This window comes from Hirundo rustica, chromosome 10 (assembly GCF_015227805.2).
Source record: "Hirundo rustica isolate bHirRus1 chromosome 10, bHirRus1.pri.v3, whole genome shotgun sequence".
Lineage (NCBI taxonomy): Eukaryota > Metazoa > Chordata > Aves > Passeriformes > Hirundinidae > Hirundo > Hirundo rustica.
In genome coordinates, this window is record NC_053459.1 from 10,952,674 (window position 1) to 10,972,966 (window position 20,293).

Sequence of the window (20,293 nt, forward strand, 5' to 3'; positions counted from 1 at the left end):
TAGCTAGTCTTCCAAACTGCATAAATCCCCATGTCAGTGGCCTGGTGAGCTCTTCAGGTGCATTGGTCTAAAGAAAATTGTTCTCATGAAACAGAAATCGTATGTAGAAGTGTCCACCTCCTGGTGGGCCTGCAACTCCTGTCTTTTAGAAATACGGTTCTTCTCCACAGAAGGACATGTAGACAGAGTTTTCCTCCTCATCCTGGAAGAATGCTTGGACACAAACAATAGAGCAACTCCCCGTAAATACTTTGGTTTTGAGAGGAGTAGGTAAATAAGACTCCTGCTTCCATATATATCCCTGATGCTATCCCTGTGTATAAACAGGTGTAGGGCCAGTTTGTGGGGTTCCCTGTCATCTCCATGCCTTAAATGCAACATTTAACCTTCAGATGTCCCTTCTGAGTGGTCCCACCAACCATTTCAGCAGTGTCCCGTGGCCACAGCAGAGAGGGGCCAGGAACAGGCTGCTGGAGGAAGAAGTGTTGGCCTTCCTGCCTCCCTCATCCTGCTGCAGCAAAGGATTATGGTGAGGCTTGCAGCTGCACAGTTCACTAAGAACTGGGAGAACAGGATTCTGAAAGACAGCAACAAAGTATTCCAGTTAATAGCATTTTGTAGAAGTGTGATTCATTTTAACTGAGATGCTTGAAGAAGTCCAAGAGGGTGTATGTCTGCAAGTTGCATTTTACATGATAGGGCTCTGTTGTACCGTATCTGCATTTCCAGTAGTCATGTATGTTCATCCCTGTGAAGTGTTAAAAATTTAAGTCACAACAAGGGTTAGTGGTTCTCGACTTCATTCTCCGTGATGGTTCACAATTTGTTACTTAACTTCGTCTTCTTGAATATTTTAAAAGAAACTATAGCTTGAGTACAATAAAACTACAATTGAAATGATAATACAGTATTGATTGAAGTAATAATACAGTCCACTTACCTATTCTATCACTGGTCAATGTCATGAACCGTTTGAGAAATTCTGGTTTCATGGCAGCTTTGGTTCCATTCAAAGAAAGGATAATAGAATAATAAACGCAGGAAAGTGTCAAAGAAAGTACACAAAGATATCTTCTAAGTGGACTTGTATGGTGATAAATATAGACCAAAGCAAATAAGGTAGAATATTTATAAATACAAAGATAATTTTACAAATATTTTATATAACTGTATAGTTCATAAGAAGAATATTGTTAGCTTGTGTTAGGTTTGGGGGGGGTTTGTATATTTTGATAAAAACACAATGACTTTGTAACTCTGTATATTCTCTACAGTTTATAGCAAAGCAGTTTTAAGATGGCAATGTCATGTTTATAGTTCAATTGTGGCACTTTTACGAAAAGTAACATGTTGCATTAATGAATCAAGTATTAATGACCAAATTAGAATTAAAGTAAGTGTAAGAGGAGGTAAATACTATACGTTGTCAAAGACTGTAATTTGCTACATAATTGCATCTGTATTTTTGTTTAGAAGAAAATATTAAATGCAGATGTTAAGGATTGATAAAGAGTCTAATTTTATTTTTAGAAAGAGTGATTATAACTCTGTTTTTGCTTAATTAAAATAACATGTTCCTATTTTTCTGTAAGTCTCTCCATTTTTTAAATTGTTTTAATACTTACGTAATCTATATGATCCACAGATACATATCTTCTAATAGTTATTTCAGTGGAAGATTAAGCAATACAGTTACCAAGCAGTCCCATTATTAAGGTCAGAACAGTGAATTGAAAACATGCCAGAGCTCAAGGGAAGTGATGGTATCTCCTGGCATCATACAGGGTGAATGCAATACAGAACAAAATCTACCTGCTGTGTTTCAGAGGGCTGGAAACACAGGTGAACTGTGTTTAACACTTTGCAACATCTTGAACGGGTTCATGAGGACCTAAAACTTGAAAAATTCTTTTCAATCCTGCTAGTAACCTTGTAGTATGGATTGTGTATTTTACACACTCTACCTTTTTGGGCTTCTGTCAAGAAACATAGTTCAAAATGAAAATATCTAATTGCATATGAAAATATGGAGATACATACAAAATAGAAGACCATGCATATTCAAAGTACTTCTCCCTTCAGCTAGGTGTCACTCGTCTGTAACCTGCATTAAAAAGCGAACTTAAGCTAAATTATGCAGGTCATTTTGGGATGGTTGTCAGAAGAGAGATATAACAAAAAAAAAGAAGTTTGCTAGTTGTCATAAATATTTTTTTCCTCTGTTTGAAATGCTAATTAAAAAGACAAGTGGATCATCATGAACTTTGTGCATCTAAACAAAACATTAGTCAGTCCTCATTTATTATACACCGAAAGTTAGAACAAATGTAATAAATGATATTGCTCTCTTCTGTGGAATGAGATTGCATGACAGCTAAACAACAGGCAGAAGGATTTGAAATAAGCCACTATGTGTTATTATTATCCATTCTAAACTTCCTTAATACTGCTGCTATCACTGACAGCTCAGCACCTTGGTTGTGAGGTTCTCTCACAAGAAGCAAAGATACCCCATGGTACATCCCCATTGTTAAATCAGTCTTTCCTGAAGTTTGCAACTCAGCACACCAGTGTTTGTTTTAACCGTGTCCTTCGTTGCACAGACCTGCCTGTCATACAGATACTCCTAAAATGTAACTTTAAGACACCAAAAATGATGTTTTGCAATTGAAACAGTATTCTGTTTAGTTAGACTAAAGCAAAACTACTTTTAAAATAAAACTGTCAGGAATCAGACAGTGGCAAAACTTGAATTGATGATACAGGTCAGTGCTTTAAAGAAAGCTGATGCTAAGTTAGAACAGTAAATCCCAGCTGTAATCATAACTTTTCAGAGAATATGGAGGCAGTGGAGTCACTCTGCTTTCCAAAGTATGGCAATGCACAGTTCAAGCACACATCTCCCTTCTCAGGGTGCTGCCCTGCTGCTTTCCCAGATCAAAGCTCTGACTCTGCCCGGGTGAGTCTCAGTTCACCAGCCAGACAGGGCAGCCAGCCTGTACAGCCAACTGTAGATAATGAAATCCTCAATTTGTACTGCAGAGGAATCTCTCATTTCCAACAGGTTAAAATTCAACTTATGCAAACTCATGTCTTTGTCAGGTTTAGGTTTTGCCTTCACACAAGTCCACCTGTTACTGGTGTGAAGTTTATTCACCACCACCACCACCACCCTGCTTGTCTTGAAACATGCATCTGTCCTTTCCCAGCCACAACGTGGAGTGTGGGGGTGAGGAAGGAATGTCACCACTGCTGAAGAAGCAGTGGGGGAGAGGTTGGATGCAGGAAAAGCCATCTCTAAGAAATGGTGACAGATTATATGGCTCCATACCATATCATAGTGATAATGGCAAGATTTGTGCAGGAGAAATAAAAAATGGCCAGAGCACCACAGCAGGGGACTTCAGTTAGGGACAATGGCAGATGCTGGCCTGCAACTTTCCAAACTTCCCTTTAATGGCAGGACAGACTGAAGATGGCCTTTATGTGTAGAGTGAAGAACCCTAATCCTGGTACTGCTTCCTGAAATGGCTTTAGCCAGCTGGACTACCTGTGTATTAGGATATGTCAGTCACTAAAGGCTTTCACTAGACTCTGCTAGAGTCTGGGAACAGATGTGCCCTCAGTTTGACCTGGAGTGACATCAAAGTGGAGGTGTCACCTTGCAGCTGGGTGGATTGTGCAGGCCCAAGACAGGTGCCCACTACCAATGTAGAACCAGATTGAAGTCCGGGTGTAAGCCAGATCCCAGAGTTTCACATTAGGATTGGCCTTTTCAGGAATCCATGGTAGAAAATGTGATGCAAAGGCCCTTCAGTTCTTGATGAAGGCGAGCTGCGGCAGCTTGCAAACACCTCTGGGCGCTGCGTGACTCCTGAGGGAAGCATTGCCTGTGGCTTTCTGCAGGCAGCGCGACACTTGCTCCTGGGGCAGTGCTGGCAGGCGAGCCATTTCCTACTTGTTTCATGGCATTTCTCACACGGCCGAACAGCTGAACGTGAACTAGTGACAGCAGAGATCCAGTGGAGCCTGTGCCGTGCTTTGCACAGGGACAGGCGCTTGGCACACCACAGACCAAAATGGCGGAACGTGCCACTCGTTCCATTTAATGTGAGCACCTGCCATGCAATGGGACCCACCTCAGCATAGAGAACACAGCGTTCAACGAGCCCTCTGCCCCGGTGGGAGGCACAGAACCACAGAGACAACTGGCTTGGAAAAGACCTCTGAGATCATCGAGTGCAACCTATGACCCAACACCACCTCGTCAACCAGACCCTAGCCATGAGTGCCACGTCCAGTCTTTCTTTAAACACCTCCAGGGACGGTGATTCCACCACCTCCCTTGGCAGCCCATTCCACTGTCTAATCACCCTTTCTGTAAAGAATTTCATCCTAACGTCTAACATAAACCTCCCCTGCTGCAACTTAAGGCTATGTCCTGTCTTCCTGACTATAGGGCAGGGAGAGGGCCGGTCAGGGCAAACTCCGGACGCGGCCGAACCGCCAGCGGCGCCCAGTGCAGCGCCGCGGGCCGGCGGTAGCGCGGGCGGGCGGACCCCGGGCGGAGCTGCCCCGCAGCGCAGCGGGAGAAGCCGCCCTGGCGCAGGCGCCGCGCCCCCCGCCCGCCCCGGCCGGTGGCGCCCGCGGCGGCGGGGGCGGGGCCGGGGCCGGGGCCGGCCCGCTCCTTCCCTCCCTCCCTCCCTCGTTCTCCCTCCGTCCCTCCCTCCTTCTCTCCCTTCCCCCGCGGCGCTGAACTGCGCAGGCGGCGGCGGCGCTGGCGCGATGGCGGCGGGAGACGGCGGCGACGAGGTGCGGGTGCTGCAGAACCTGCGGGGGAAGATCTGTAAGTGCGGCGCTGCGGTGGGGCCGGGCGCCCGTGGCCGCCGCGCTCAGGTGTCGCTCCCGCCCCGGCCCCGCCGCTGCCGCTCCCTCCCCGCGGCGAGACGGGCGGGCGCTGGCGCGGCGGCCCTGGAGGCGGCGGCGCGGGGGCGGGAGCGGGAGGGCGCGGAGGGGCCGCGGGCCCGGTGCGGGTCGGGCGCGGGTCGGGCCGCGCCGCGGCGGCCCCGCGGAGGGGCTTTGTGGCGGCAGCGACCACGCGTGCGGGGCTGGGCCGGGGTCTGCGTGGCCCGGGGCGGGATGGGTGGGTAAGCGGATGAATGGATGGACGGATGGATGGATACATGGACGCGGCGGGGCCGCGGGAGGCCCGGAGTGGCAGGGAAGCATCCGTGGCTCCGAGGGATCCGTGGAGTCAGCGGGCGAACAGAAATGCCCCCTCCCGACCGGACCTCGGGCATCAGAGTCTGTTTGTCAGGCTGAAATTGCGAAATTAGCGATGTTGGTTAGCAGGAAGTTGGTGGTGAAGGGCTGTTCTGGAAGCGGTCGCCAGTACTCCCGTGCCTCCGTGCAGCGTTGTGTGCGAGCGGGAGGAGGCGGAGAGAGAGGCCGGTGGCCTTATTTTGGTGGTTGGGAAGTGCTGACTGCCAATAGCGATAGCCTCGGTAACGTGGGAAGCCGGCGGATGGGCTGGGAGGAGGGCTCGGGGAGGCGCACAGATAGTGCGGTGCGGCTGGGGAGCACTTCAAAGCGAGTGGGAGAAACAGGATGTGCGGCGGCTTCCTGAGGGGTATCGGAGTACATTCATAGCGCTCGGACGCGGCCCGGTTGTTTCCTTTCTCACGCAGCCGATCGGCTTTTTTGAGAATGAAGCGAAACAAGTTGAATCGGGCATGGCGCTGGGGTTGAGAACCGGTTGTGAAAACATGTTGAAGGATTAGGTTTGGTGGAGGAGCGAAGTCGTGTTTACTTAAATATCGTCATGCAGCCTAGATGTATTTACTGTGTCTTCAGTAAATAGAAGACTGGGTCATGAAAACAGGAGATGGCCTGGAGTGGAGCTGGAGGTGCTCTCACTCCGAGGTGTGAGCAATAGGACGTGGTTGGGTAGGCAAGGCTCAACTCACGCTGAGATTTGCTGCTGTTAGCAATTAGCGCGGAAATAGTACAGGCCAGCTAGCCTTTAAAAAAGCATACCGTTAGTTTTGGGGTTAGAGCATGAATTCATAGAATCATGGGGTTATGAAATGGCTTGGTTTGGAAAGGACCTTAAATTTTGTCTCGTTCCAATGCTGCTGCCATGGGCACCTTCTGCTAGACGATCTCAGAGCTCCATCCAGCCTGGCCTTGAACACTTCCAAGGATGAAGTATCCACAGCTTGTCTGGGCAACCTGTTCCAGCGTCTCACCCCTCCCAGAGGAAAGAATTTCTTCCATATGTTGAACCTAAATTTCCACTTTTTCAGTTTGTTCCCATTACTCTTCATCCTGTCACTGCAGTTCCTGGTGAAGAGTCCCTCTCCGGTTTCCCCCATGAGATATTGGAAGGTTGCTGTGAGGTCTTCACACAACCTTCTCCAGGCTGAGCAGCCCCACCTTTCTTAATCTGTTTTCAGTAATCTCTAGCAACCGGTGTTTTATGTATTCCTTAAGAAGCAGGTCATAGTACTCCCTAGGAAGAAGGACTATGACCCGCTTGCTAGGAATATGTGAGAAGTTGGTTGCTAAAATTATTGAAGCTGGCTTAATTTTTGCTTCTGCTTCCTATATTTTATTGTAAGGTTTTTGTCAACACTGGGCTACACAACATTCAGTGAGTTGTACATTTTGGGATTCTTGAACTTGATGGAAGTTTTCTACTAAGCATTAAAAAACAGAGCAAAATGTCTTGAGATGTGTGTTGAAACCAGTTTTGTTGTCTCATTTATGCATTATAGATTGAGCCTGTGGTTGCATCGTAGCTTTAGATGTTCAGTTAACTGACAGAAGTGTTGGTAAACAGAGGACTCTGACCTGCTTCCTGGGGAATATATGAAAAATTCATTGCTAAAGATGGACCTGTAAGGACCCATTTGAAAAATGAGCGGAAGTAACAGCTGCCATGAAAGAAATGTCTTGAAACAGTGTGAAAATCTCTTTGTAAACCTGCTTATTTCTTCTGTGAAAACAAAAACTGTTTAAAAACTCAATGAGTTAAATATGCTTTGGAAGCTTGGGAACCCTCTGCTGCCTAGATGCTTTTTTGGCTTTGCACAACAATAACTGTGTTATTTTCACTTCTTGCTAGTATTTTAATACTGTTTTGTGGAGGAAAACCCTCTGAATGAACAATAATACACAAATGTAATAATGTAACCCTCCTTGATCTGGAGAGGTTAGCAATAGCAGACCTCACTTTGGAAAGCTGATGTTCATAGTCTGAAGGAATTCCTTATAGCATGTTTCTTACAAGGAGAATACGTTTTGGTGCCCAAGCTTTGCTGGCAATTAAAACTTGACACTGACTCATTTTATGTGCGTTGCATGAGAGAGCATGGTAGTTTTAATGAGGTAATGTCAGTTCTGTGTAATTCTGCATGTATAGAAAGCACCATCTGCAGAAAGTTGTTATTTATACTGTGTTTTGTAATGCACAAATCCGTGGCAAGACCTAAATTTAGTGATGTTATACAAATCATTACACCAGATTTAGAATTGAGACGTTCTTAAAGGTGGCTTAAGCAGCCATTGCGTACCTAGCAGTGAGGAACCTGAGTAAGGGAATGTTTGCAGTCCCTGGTACCCTGTTTTTGTGGGCTCTCAGTGTTTGCAACCAGTCTTCTGCCTCCAGTTTTCAAGTGAGGTTAGAAGAACTAGTCTCACCTGTTTAAGATCCTGTAATATTTTTGGAAAATGTGGTATTACACTTAAGCAGGTTTTCACCAAAAACCCAGTAAAATACTATCTTTCCTTTTTGACAGTGCTTTTGTATTGATGGCTCTATTTCATGTGGTATAGTAATGACAAAAATGTTTTACAAAGGTATATGGTGTCAGGTAGCTTTAGGCATATCTTGTAGTGTAGTGTTTCAGGCTGTGGCTTCTGTTTTCATCTTATGCCATACAGAAGTACAGGAAGTGATTTTAGTCATTTAGTGATTTTTAGGAGTGTTTACAGAAACCTGCGTTAGTGAAGCGCTTGGAAAAATGTCCTTGTTGTCTCCTGGAGCTCATTTGACAAAATTCAGGGAGCATTCTTTTTCAAACTTACACTGTGTTTTTAACAGTGTGTGGTTATCTTGGATTATGCTGCACTCCTGGAGTGGAATTTATTGTTGCTATAAAATATGTTTAGTCCTGTGAGGCAAATACTTCAGAGTTTGTGTGCAGAAATGTCTTCTGGCAGGGACCCAGAACAAAGAAATGTAGAAGATGGACACTAATTGCACACTTTTACTCAACAGAGGAAATTACATATATGTACTGAAAATGTAAACATTCAAGCAGATATCTGATGCTGTTAATACTTGATTTTTAGGCAACCATTATAGCCTTAGATTTCTCAGAAAAAGGAAGATGTAGTGTAATTGAAGACTTGAGCCTTTTTTTTTTTAAAAAAAAAAAGGAAATAGCTTCTTGGAAGAGGTGGATCAATATATGGGTGAAAAGTCTCCCACAGTCACAGATACGAAGAGGTGTTAGAAAGGATGTGAAATCTCATCCTTTCTGTATTTCACCTGACAAGTCCTCTGAGGTTATTTTTAACTCAGGAGTGAGGATTCACTTCCTACCAAAAGTTTGTCTGTGCTTTAAAGCCAAACACTTGGGCTACAAAATAAAGGTTTTTAACTCAGTAGAAAATCAGATCACAGAATATTCTGAGTTGAAAGGTACCCACAAGGATCATCAATTTCTTCTCTTAAGTGAATGGCTCATATGGGGATTGAACCCACAGCCTTGGTGTTATTACCACCATGCTCTAACCAATTGAAATCAAAATTTGTATTTTGTGTATTCCTCTGGTTGGAAAGTTTCTTTTAAAACTGAAAAACTGCAATATAGTATACATACAAATAATGAATTATTCAGAATTATTTAATTTTTACTCCTTTTAAGAAAATATGAAACTATAATAACTATAATTTCCCTTAAAAGTCCACTGTACTGTGCCTTTACGGTAATGATTACGTTATATTTTAAATATTTTATGGGAAAATAAACTGTGCCAAGTATTAATTAAAAAATATTCTTCTCAGGAACAGCTGACACATCCAGTTCATGCTTATTAATTACAAACTTTTGGTATTAGGAGCTCTCTGGAGATTACATCCAGATTGATGAATTGCTTTTTATATGCCTTATGTTTTATTAAATTAGCTCTTCCTTAAATTCAGGCAGTGGTAATCTGATGCTTTTCTTGGTTCTCTTGCAATATCTCACTTAAAGGTAACTTGGAGTTTAGTCTCTTTTTTGGAGTCTAAAGCCATTAAAACCAGGTTCTGTTCACGTCCCTCAATCTGTTAGCATGAAGTGTGGTGTTTAAAACTAATGTGTATTCTTCCTCCTCTCCCACACTGGAGTTGATGAAAAGCTTGTCGATGCTTCTGAGCGTACAAGTTTTAACTGTGGAAGTTCCTTAAGTGTCAGTTCATGCTTTCCATCAGTGTACATATCCCTGACCTGGAAAATGTCATGATTGAAGGTCAGTCTGTGTTCCTGTTAAACGGACACGTTCTCTGCTCAGAGGCAGTCGGGGCAGCCTTTCCAGGGCTGGGCATCACTTACTTAACTTCCAAGACTGTAACAGGTTAACTTAAATTAACCATCTAACACAAAAAGAGTGTGGAGGAGAGAGAAAACAGAACTTTGATTTTACATTTTACCAGCATAGAGAATAAAGCTTACTCACTGTGCTTCATATCTGCATTTTAAAAAAATAAACACTTATGACATTTCAAATCTAGTTTCAAACTGTACTTTCTGAAAGGTCTTACGCTGTTCAAACATAAAAGTAATTAAAGCTCAATACTTTGATGTACTTTTCATCCGATTTTTAATATCTTACATAAATAGATAATGTTTCGATAAAGTTGATTCCACATGCCATCAGGAGAGGTATTTCCAGCAGCAGGCAAGGATGGACACTACCCTGGGAGGTCCTGGCTAAGACCTGATGCAATTCTGGTTGTCTGTGGTTTGGACAACCAAGTGGAACAGGGGCAGATCACCTGCACTGTTTAGGAGCCTCTCATGGGACAGAGTACCAGAAAAGCTTGTAATTTCTTTTAGCAAAATAAAAGGTGGAAAGGGTGTTTGCTCTCTTCAGACGTTCAAAGCAGAATGTCATTGTTTAATCTAGAGAACAGATATAAATTAATGTAGGTGTCTGTAGCATTTGGATTTTTGAAAAGCTTTCCAACTTAAACTGGTTTTAGCTGTGATTGCTTAGATCTCCTAAGAGATCTGCCTTATGTCCAGCATGTAATTGCAGTGGCCTAGATTCAATACCCAGCAAATCTTTGTGTTCTTGTGCTGCCAATCTTTCTTTCTTATTAGAAACTTCCTTTTCTTCTTGTCCATGTTGCATTGAATTAGGAAGTGATTATTTCTCCCTTCTGCTAGTAAGGAGAAAAATGAACAGTACTCATGAGGGATATATTTTCAAAGGTTCAGCCAACTCAAAATCTGCTGTTCATTGTAGAAAATGATATAAAGATCTGATGGGCAAGTTCTTATTAATCAGCTTCCTTTAGCCAAAGTATTTGTGGAGAAAATACCAAGTGAACAATAGCTCAGGCAGATCATGTCTTAGTGTTATGACCTAATGCCATATGACCTCAGGCTGTGAGTGCCTCGGATTTAGCAAGCCGTGCAGGGTCAAGCCAGAGATGAGACCTTTCAAGGGAAAGTGCAGGTGCTGCAGGAAGTGGTGCTCATGAGTCAGTGTGCGTCTCTTCCTGTCGGCTCTCATTCCATGTGAAGCTGGATGTAGCAACTTCTCTGCCCTCTTGAAGTCTACAAATTGAAAGTTAACATCAAATTGCATGCTGAATGGAAAAGTACATTTTTTGAAGACATTAAAACTGTAACATTCTTGTACCTAATATTTTGTAAGGTTTTCCCCTCCAATATTTACAGTATTTTTTTTTAATTACAGATGACGCCAAACACTTAGTACCCAACAAAATGAGAGACTTTTTCTGTACCATAAACTTGGACCAAGAAGAAGTTTTTCGTACACAGGTAGTTGAAAAATCTTTAAGGTAAGCTCAGTTTTTAAATAGATACGGTAAGCAAGACGGCACAATACACTGCCCAATAGTGTGGCTTTTGCTTGTACTGCTTTAAAATGAGAACTGACTTGTGGCAGCTACTCAGAGATGTTACAGCAATGTGTAAATCATGAGACTGTTACGAGAAGTCAAAATTGAGGCTTGTGAGCTTTTAAATGAAGTATTCTGGAATACTTCAGTATTAACTGTATTAATACAGTTCACTATTACTCTGTTCTGTTCCAGTGGGTGGTGTAACGTTGTTTTTCTTACTAGGGAAAGAAATCTACTTGGTGCTTGCTCCCTATGTCATTTCCCACTTCTGACAAGCAGTTGAACTGTATTGGTGGAATTCTGCTCTTACTGTGTATCTGGTAAAACCTGTTTCCAGAATGAAGGAACTGGAATTTTGCCATGTATGAGAGTTTTCTGTGCTGTGGGATATCCCCTGAACAGGCCTTGTTCTCTCCTGTAATTCTTGTTCTGGGAAGTGTAACAGGACCCACGCAGAATGCCTTGCTTTGCTTCCCTGGGCACCATTTGCTGTAGATTCTGCTGCTGTCTTAAAGCCTTACAAAGAATCAAACGAGAAGTCAGGATGACGCAGCTGCAGTAGTGTAGGTGCTTTCATATCTCAAACCTCTGAAGTTCACAGAGCACCAAAAAAACCATCACTGCAGCTTCGTTGTTCAGAATATCTGAGTGACAGTTTCAGTTATGCAGAGGTGACATTAAATCTTCCTTTTAAACCCCAGACAGTCTGTTCAAACTCTTGAAAGTTTTCTTAATTCCTTTTTCCAGTGGTTTTGTTGTTAGTGTTTGTTCTTTGAGCTCTCTCCCCAGATGTTTACAGGTGAGGAACAGCTCAGATGGCAAACTTTAATAGCGAATTAAATTTTCACAGAACATAATTTAAGAGCCTCCTTAGGATTCTGCATGAGAAGTAAATGCCACATATGTACAATGAGGAATAAATACTTTGCTTATATTCCTAATCTGTAACTGCTGTAGTGAGATCCATAAGATTTTCAGAATTTAACAGGCTGCAATTGAGATTGATTGCTTACCAAAACAAAATCAATTGAGTAATTCTTCAGAGAAGAATGTTAAAGAGACTGTATTGATATAAGCAGAAACGTAACATTTTCCCTTCAAATAGGCAATAGTTTGATGAGCAAAAAACCCCAACCCAGCATATCTCTGAAAGATTGAAAATCTCTGATTTTGATGTTAATAATGGAAACCCTAAGTTACTACTGTGCCTAGAAACAAGGCTTGTTACATATGATATATACACAGGCATTTTTATTATATTCTGTTTTAAAACTATTAAATTTATGTGCTTTCATCACCTGATAAAAGTATTAGTTGCATAATAAAATATTTGATAAAGTAAAATACCTTAGGGCCATCCAAAAAAATTAATAGTATTGAAGTTTTAACTGAAATTTAATTGCAATTTCATTAATACTTTACAGAGGAAATGAAGTAAAAATCTGACTATAACAAAACAGTTGGGGAAGGAGAGGTCTCAAATAACATGCCTCGAATAGAGTGGTTTCATATCACTTTTCAGGTGATAAGAAATCAATATTTGTAAGATGACAACTTTGTATTAGAAGTTAGAACCTGGTGTTTAGAATGGCTCTTTACCTTTTTGTCTCCACTGACTTCATAGATGACTCCTTTATCCTCTGAATTAGGGGAGGGTTCCATCCAAACCAGTGAAATGAAGTGAAGTAACTCATCCTCTCTTGGCAGCTACCAGAGTTTACACTTGATTACTACTGTGTGTGCAGTTAGGAAGGTTGACTCTCATTCCAGAAAGTTAATGACAACATCTTGTTTCTTATTGCTGTGTTAAACTAGAAACTGTGCTAACCTAGAGGCATTGGGACAGGAGATGAAAGCTCTAATCTCTTATTACCCTGAAACCTTTATAAATTGCTTTTCAGTAAGGTGTAGTACAGTATAATTTTAGTCATGGATGCAACTTTGAATTTCCTTGTTTTGTTTCATATTATTTGCTTGCTTTTTCTTACACACATAGTACACAGTCTGTTTTTTCACTGTATTATGGGTTGCAAATTTATACAAGTCGTAATCTAAATTTTAGTCTTGTGAATATCAACTAATTAAATGTCTGTGGAAGTAATTATCACTAGAATTAAAATTAATTTTGACTACAGTGATTGGAAACAATTAAGAAGTGTCTTTATTAAATGTGCAAAGAGGTTTGGCCTTCCACCAGCATTGGGAGAATAATTGGAGTGCAGATGTAAAACAAATTACTTTCCAAAGTTAAAAACCCATGAATTAATGCTGAAATGAAAGAGGGATATTTTGGCTATTGACTCAAGAAATATTTCCTGACATGGTATGGGATTTCTCTGGGTTCTGAAGAAAGACTTTTTTTTTTTTTCCCCTTGGAAAGTTGAAAGAATATCTGTGAACCTTCTCAGATGTCTGTGGTCAAATATGAGGAATGGGCAGGGGGGGTGGAAGGGGGACTGTGGTATGTGTGTGTCCTCTGTTGTTTTTTTTTTAAATTTGAACTAAATTCAGTTTCTTTTTTCCCCAGCTGAACTTTGTGATAGTGCAAGGTTATAGCAGAAATGAATTCCCTTGTTGATGTAACCATGGCTTTTATTAGCTGAGACTGGGGCATTGGTCAGTGCTCACAGACCTGCCAGGTTACTGCAGCAAGGAAGGGGAGAGCAGAGGAGTGCGTTACACGGTGAAATTTAATCTTCTGTACTGCTGTAATCCAGTTCTTCCTGTATGGCAGTCTGCTTGTCCTTTGAATTAGCGCTATCTTCTCATTTTGTATCCGTCATAGTCTTTCAAGTTCTTGCTTCAAAGTCATAAATGAAAGTACTAGACTGACTGAATCCCTGAGGAACAGGATGAGTGAGTTTCCCACTTTAATTATTCCTCGTTGGTGTAAGCTCTTGTACCCCGTCAGCCTATTCTTTATGTACCTAAGAATTTCTTTACTAATCCGTTGTATTCTTTACCTTAAATTTTCTCTCTCTGCCTCGTACTTTACGGAGGAATCAACAACTGATAACCACTGTTAATTTAGGTAAAGAAAAATGTATCAACACGAGTAAAACAATGTATTCCTTTCTGTTTGTGCTGGTAATTTTGGCTTGTTCTTTCTTGCCAAATCTGAGACTTAATGTCGTGTTGAAGTTAAAATAATTATAAAGAATGTTGATGGCTGTTCATCCTTTTGGGGGCTGGGGGATATGTGTGGCTGTGAAGTTTGCTCTCTAGGTGCAAGATAAAGGTGCTGAATAGATTTTTTGGACATCTCTGCTTATAGTCTCCATCCCGGCCTAATTTTAATCGGATGCATAGAGTCCCATAGGCCCGTGCAGAGCAGGCCCCTGAGCCCCTGGCCCTCGGTGGTGTGCGCTGCAGCCTGCTGTTCCCTTGGGATGTGTGTCTGACCCTGAACTGGGGCGAGCTGCCCCTGACACCGGTGCCAGCCCATGCTCCCACTGCCCGCTCCTTCTGCTGGAGTATCTCTCTTTGTACCGCTGCAACTTTATTTGTATAGCTGCGAGGGGAAGCAGATTATGGCGTTGACCAAAGTTTAAAATAAGCCTTTGTTTCATCCTCGGTTTTGGTCTGAGTTATTGTGTCAATACAATTAAAATGAGCAGGGATGGTCACAAGGCAGTTGAGGCTCTTTAGGGCTGCGCTGCTGCTAGAGGTAATGCTCGTGAGTTTTTATCTTCACTCATGGTGCTGACAAGAAGAACCCAGCTCTTGTAATCAAAGGAGAATTTGTTGGCTTTGAAATTATAAAAAAAGAGGGGAGCTGAAAAACCACAGTTGAATTTTTCAACTGAGAATTCTTAAATTATTTCTCAGTGTAGTGCAAAGTCTTAATACTGATTTGTCTGCTTTGAAGCCTTTGGTAAAAGGTCTCTGTTTTAACAAGAAGAACATTTTCACTTGTGGAATTCCTTATAATGAATTCCTGCCCTTAAAGTTCTTATTTCTAAAAATCTATTCTAGACATTTGAAATACTAGATTTTTCAGCTTTCTTTCCCACTTTCAAGTTAGTTATCAGCTCTTCTCTTTAATTTATTTAATGAGCCATTGTCCTTAAGCATGGGGTCGTGTTTTCTTTTTCTGTGATTATTTTGGAAGAGAGTTGGGATGGTGACCTGTTCTTGCTTTGCATAGGTAATAACATAAACTGCTTGTTCCATATTTGTCATATTTATTAGCTTAAGAAAGTATTGTAGCAATAGTGTCAGAATGATCCTTTGCTGGGAAACAGGTATAACTTATCACAGTACTTTTCTGCATAAAAGTAGTTTCATGAACATGAACATCTTTCCCCGATGATATTAATACATTGTAGCTGAAACTGTTTTAAGAACCTAGTTGCTCTAAAATAGCAGGGTTTTTCTGTGGATCCTCTTGACTTTCAGAATTCATCACTTGCAGTAACACAAACAGCAGTGTGGTTTTGTTCAGTCTTGAGACATAATTTTCTGACTGCTGGCTCTGATTACATCAATAAGTACTCCTTAAGTTTAATGAGAGTATCAGTTCTGGGAGTGAAGCTACCAGCAGATGGTATGAAATATGTGTAACATACAGGAACCCAGAGTCTTTTTCTGTAGAGGCAGTGCAGATGGCTGTTAAATGGGGTGAGCTGTAAACATGATATTGGATTTCTTCAGATGGAGAAATGTGGTGACCATTTAGGCGTGAGGGAGATTGTGTGTATTTGAGATTAACGTTTCTCTTTTTCACTGTTCTATCTTACAGTTTCTAGTGGTAATGACTCCTTGCAGGTCTGAATCTTAGAGCAGCAGTTTTGATATGGAAGTTAGAGCTAAACAAATGCCAGTTAGTTAAGTCATTAATTAGTTGTGTTTAAATGTAGTTTAATCATGTAATGAATAAGAAAATGAAACAAAACTTGTGCATGTCTCAGGAAGTCTACAGAACCAGCTAGAATAATTTCAAGACAGAAAAATAGAATCGAAATTGCCGAGGAGACACAACTCTCTGTGTGCTCTGATTCTTACCTTTGATCAAACAAACAGAAGGCATTGCCATGTTATTTTGTGTTCTTGTATTGAAATGGTTTTGGGCACCTTTGATGGCAGCTCAGTGTAGTGCTAAGGCGGCTGGGACAGCAGTAAAATGCAGCTTTTTAATGTTCATCTTCTATATAAATTGCATAAAATGTTTATTTTAACATCAAATCTTTTTTTTTTCAGTCCTTATTTTGGAGAGGAGTTTTACTTTGAGATTCCAAGAACATTCCAGTGGTTGTCCTTCTACATTTATGATAAAAGTGTTCTACAAAAAGACCTGCGTATAGGTAAGTGTCTGTGAGGTGCTTTCAGAACTGTATAGTGCACTTAAATGCTACTTTAAAGTTTGAAAAGAATGATTTTATTTCCTTGCTTCATTCTATCATACTAAAATGTTTGCTTTTTTAGGCTAGGAAATTTTATTGGAATATTTGGATTTGGAATATTCATTGGAATATTTGAATTATTGTCACTACTTAGGGATATTTAAAGAATAAATTGTGGAATAATTCCACAATGATTACAATTGTGGAATTGTTCTTAAAACCATTTATAGATAATTTTTTTCCCTGTCAGTGCACCCTGTAACTTAGTGACTTGGAAAGCATTTTGCAGCAACTTGTGTAGCTTAAGTGAAAAATCACGGGAGGTAGATTTCCATTTCTCCCTCCACTGCATAATGACTTTATTGCAGCTGCTTTTTGGATACAAAGTTCTAATAGTCTGCTGTGGAAGAAGCCTTTGCTTTACTTGAATTGAGGAAGGAAATAATTTGCACCAGGATGTCAGATAATTTGATGTAATAACAGCTTTCCAAATAGCAATCAGAAGAGTAAAAGGCATCTACTTCAGTTTCCTGTTTAAACATTCTTGAGCACCGTTTTTGTTCTGGCAAATCTATTATGTTATTTCCAGCCTCAAGCATAGTCTTTATTTTACCTTCTTATTGGTGATAATCCAGGATAACAAATAATCATTAATGCCATCAGGCTTTATATAAACTATTTTCTGCTTTACTTACCCGTAACATTCCTTATTTTATGTTCTTCATATAGCATCATAAACTTAAAAACTTAAAAGAGAGTTTAGAAAAAATCAAATTTCTAGCATAATTAAATATTTTTTCTATTCAGATGAAGGTAAAATTTGTCCTTTTCTCCCCCTGCCACCCTCCCTCAGGAAAGGTGTCAATCAAAAAAGAAGATTTATGCAACTACACAGGAAAAGAGAACTGGTTTATGCTTCAACCTGTTGATTCTAATTCAGAGGTTCAGGTAACTATTAAATTACACATTTACGTTTTGCAAGTTAAGTACAGATAAGGACGTGATGGTAGAAGATTACATTGAGCTGTAGGAGATAGGGCTTAGCATCTGTATTTCTTGTGAGGCAGTTGTGTCTTCAGTTTGGTTAGAGAAAAATGTACTCTACACCTCAGCTGGTATCATTCCTCATGGTACTTAAAACTGGCAGAAGACATGAAGCAACTGTTTGGGAAATGTCTTAACAGTGTTTTGATGTCTGAAATGCTTCTAAGAGGAGTCAAGTATTTGAGGCACATGAATGGATCCTAAAACTCTTGAAGTTTTTTTTTTTTTTTTTTTTTAGTCAGTTTTGTTGTTAACTGAAATAATGGCTGATTCTGTGACATCGAAATGGTTAGTCTCCAGAACTAGGAGGTGCTTATATCTTATCTGGAAATACTTTCTTGCATTCACTATCAAACAACTTGCACTTCACAGTTTTATTTCAGCTTGTGGTTCCATTTCTTCAAGCAGGGTTGTTCTAGGAATAGGTAAAAGTGAGGTAAAAGGCTGTAGAAGTTGTAGCAATTCTCTTTTTGGTTTCAAGAACAAAACAGAATTCTTGAGAATCTCTCCTCCTTCTTGCTGTGATAAACTATTGGATTTTAATAGGGTTTTTTCCAGATTTGCCTGAGGGCAAAAGTCTTAGACTTGACAGTGTTTGTATTTTTTTAGTAGCCTGAAAGTCCCTTTGGGTAGGGAGAATCCTGGCTACTCCTACGAGATCTGAACGTGCACAGAATTCTCATATTATTTCCACAGATGATTCATTTATGAGCCATAAGTTTAGCCTGCAGCTCTTGGGTATAGGAGGGCATGTGATTGCTTTACATGAAAACAGATTTTCAAAACGTCTGAATACCACTTCCTCTTCTCTGTTGAAAATCAGTCCTCTTTCAGTTATGGCAGAATGGTTCATTTGGAAGGGAACTAGACATCATCTAGTCCAGCTACACATTGTCTTGTTTGAATTCTTTAATGTCATCACTCTGAAAATTCTAGAAATCGTTTTCCAAATATGAACTGAAAGGCAGTTTCCACTTTGACTTAAACCTTGTCATGCTTGCTATGTTTCTCCTGTCATAAAAATGTCTTGAGAAAGGTATCACTTCTTATCATAATACTACATGAGCATGTGAAAATTCAGTTAGAATATTCCATTAATAGAATTTAGTGATTTCTTACATATTGGGAATAAAAACTTCATCATTTTCTATGGCTTTGTGACTCACAGCAGAATGTAAGCTCTTACTTTCCTATGACTGTATTGCATGATACTTCCATTAAAAGATGACATTTTCTGCTCAGATGTATGCACCTCTCACATTTATCTTTTCTTGACTTAGGGCATTTGGATAGGTTTCTACTGCCCTGCTTTATTTTTCTATAAAAGTCTTCAGGGCATAGCTGAGACCAGTTCCCATCTGCCACATCTGGCTGAAAACTTGTTGGTTTGCATGTGCTATGCAGTACTGAAATATATTCTAAGATGTCCAAGACTGTTGGCTGGACATGGCTGAAAGTAGCAGACTTTTATATTTTACATGTGCAGAAAAAGTGCATGAAATATTTATAGAGATAAATCAGTTTGGAAAAAAAAAGCTGTTCTCCTCATGGCACCATACATATAGTTGATTTTTTGTTCCTCTGGTTCCTTCCATGCGAGTGTTTTCCAAAATTTATGTGTGCAAGGCAGTAGGATAGCAGGGAAGTATTTTGTGTTCCATGAAAATGCTCAGGACACTTTGCAGTTACTTGGTTGGGATTGTTTTTGGGGTTTTCTAAAGCTGCACTTATTTCAAGAAAAGTCTATTTTTTATATACTAGTCATCGATTCTTTACAGGGTACCTTTGGTATAATTAAGAGCCTGTATAGTAGGAATGTTAGTGGTGGAGATTTTTGGAAAGCAGCTGCTTTGCTCTGTGTTTTGATATTAGCTGGTTTTTGTTTTGCTGCTGTTCACAGTATTATGAGTTCATATTAATCTTGTTTACTTGCAGCTTTTTCCTTTCTCCACTAGTTCTTGAAAAATAAATACACATGTGGGAATAGTAAATAAATGAACCAGAATTTGAGAAGTTGGGTGAAAGAGGCCCCATTTAACTGCAACTGTCACAAACTTGTTTACATACATTAATTTCTAAAATTTTTTTTGTTTTCTAAAATGAAGATAGTGTCAGCATACTAGTAAAATTGTGAGGATTGCTTGACCCCTTTTTTATTTATAAAATCTTCATCAATCTGTTTTGAAATTGGCTCATTAAACATGCCTTTGATCTATATTATTCATAGCAAGAAACTTTTATGGAGAGTTATATTTTTATATATATATATAAAAAAAGACTTTATTGCTGTATTTATACATAGAGTTTTTTGAGATCTGTACTTGAAAAAAACATTGGTAAGGTCAAAATCTTTCACACACTGTTTAGGTTTTGGAACATTTACTGTTCTTTTTCTTAAAATGGATTGGATCTATATCAATAAAACTCTATCTTCCTATAGTAAGTACCTGAAGATTGATTGTTAATCCGTTTGTAAAGTTGCAGTAGTACCTACCTGCCTTTGAACAACCCTGAGATCTACAGATGCAAAGTGCATTCACATGAAGTCACTGTTTATTATTTATTGTATAAGAATGACTGATTTCTATATTTTGAAGTAAAAGCCTTCTGTGCAGCCACATTTAAAAGCCAGTTGCATCATATGTCAGAAGTTCTGATATGGATCTGCAGATCAGCAGCTTTAAGAAACCATCACGCTGCTCTCAACAAACAAAATGACAAAAACGTTCCAAAGCTCTCTGTGCATTTGGGGAAATATTTACTT

General features: G+C 40.3%; 1 protein-coding gene across 3 annotated transcripts in view; it reads left to right on the top strand.

The window, feature by feature from the left end:
- The first annotated feature begins 4,730 nt into the window (after positions 1-4,730).
- RASA2 (RAS p21 protein activator 2) overlaps positions 4,731-20,293 on the top strand; it is a 45,153-nt gene continuing 29,590 nt past the window's right edge. For 2 of the 3 annotated variants that reach the window (XM_040074648.2, XM_040074649.2), the window contains exons 1-4: positions 4,731-4,846; positions 10,975-11,080; positions 16,343-16,446; positions 17,339-17,433. In XM_040074648.2, the coding sequence (XP_039930582.1) occupies positions 4,786-4,846; positions 10,975-11,080; positions 16,343-16,446; positions 17,339-17,433 (366 nt within the window). In that variant the 5' untranslated portion in view covers positions 4,731-4,785. Of the gene's footprint in view, positions 4,847-10,974; positions 11,081-14,046; positions 14,175-16,342; positions 16,447-17,338; positions 17,434-20,293 lie in introns of those variants that run through there. The other variant, XM_040074651.2, reaches the window with a different exon arrangement.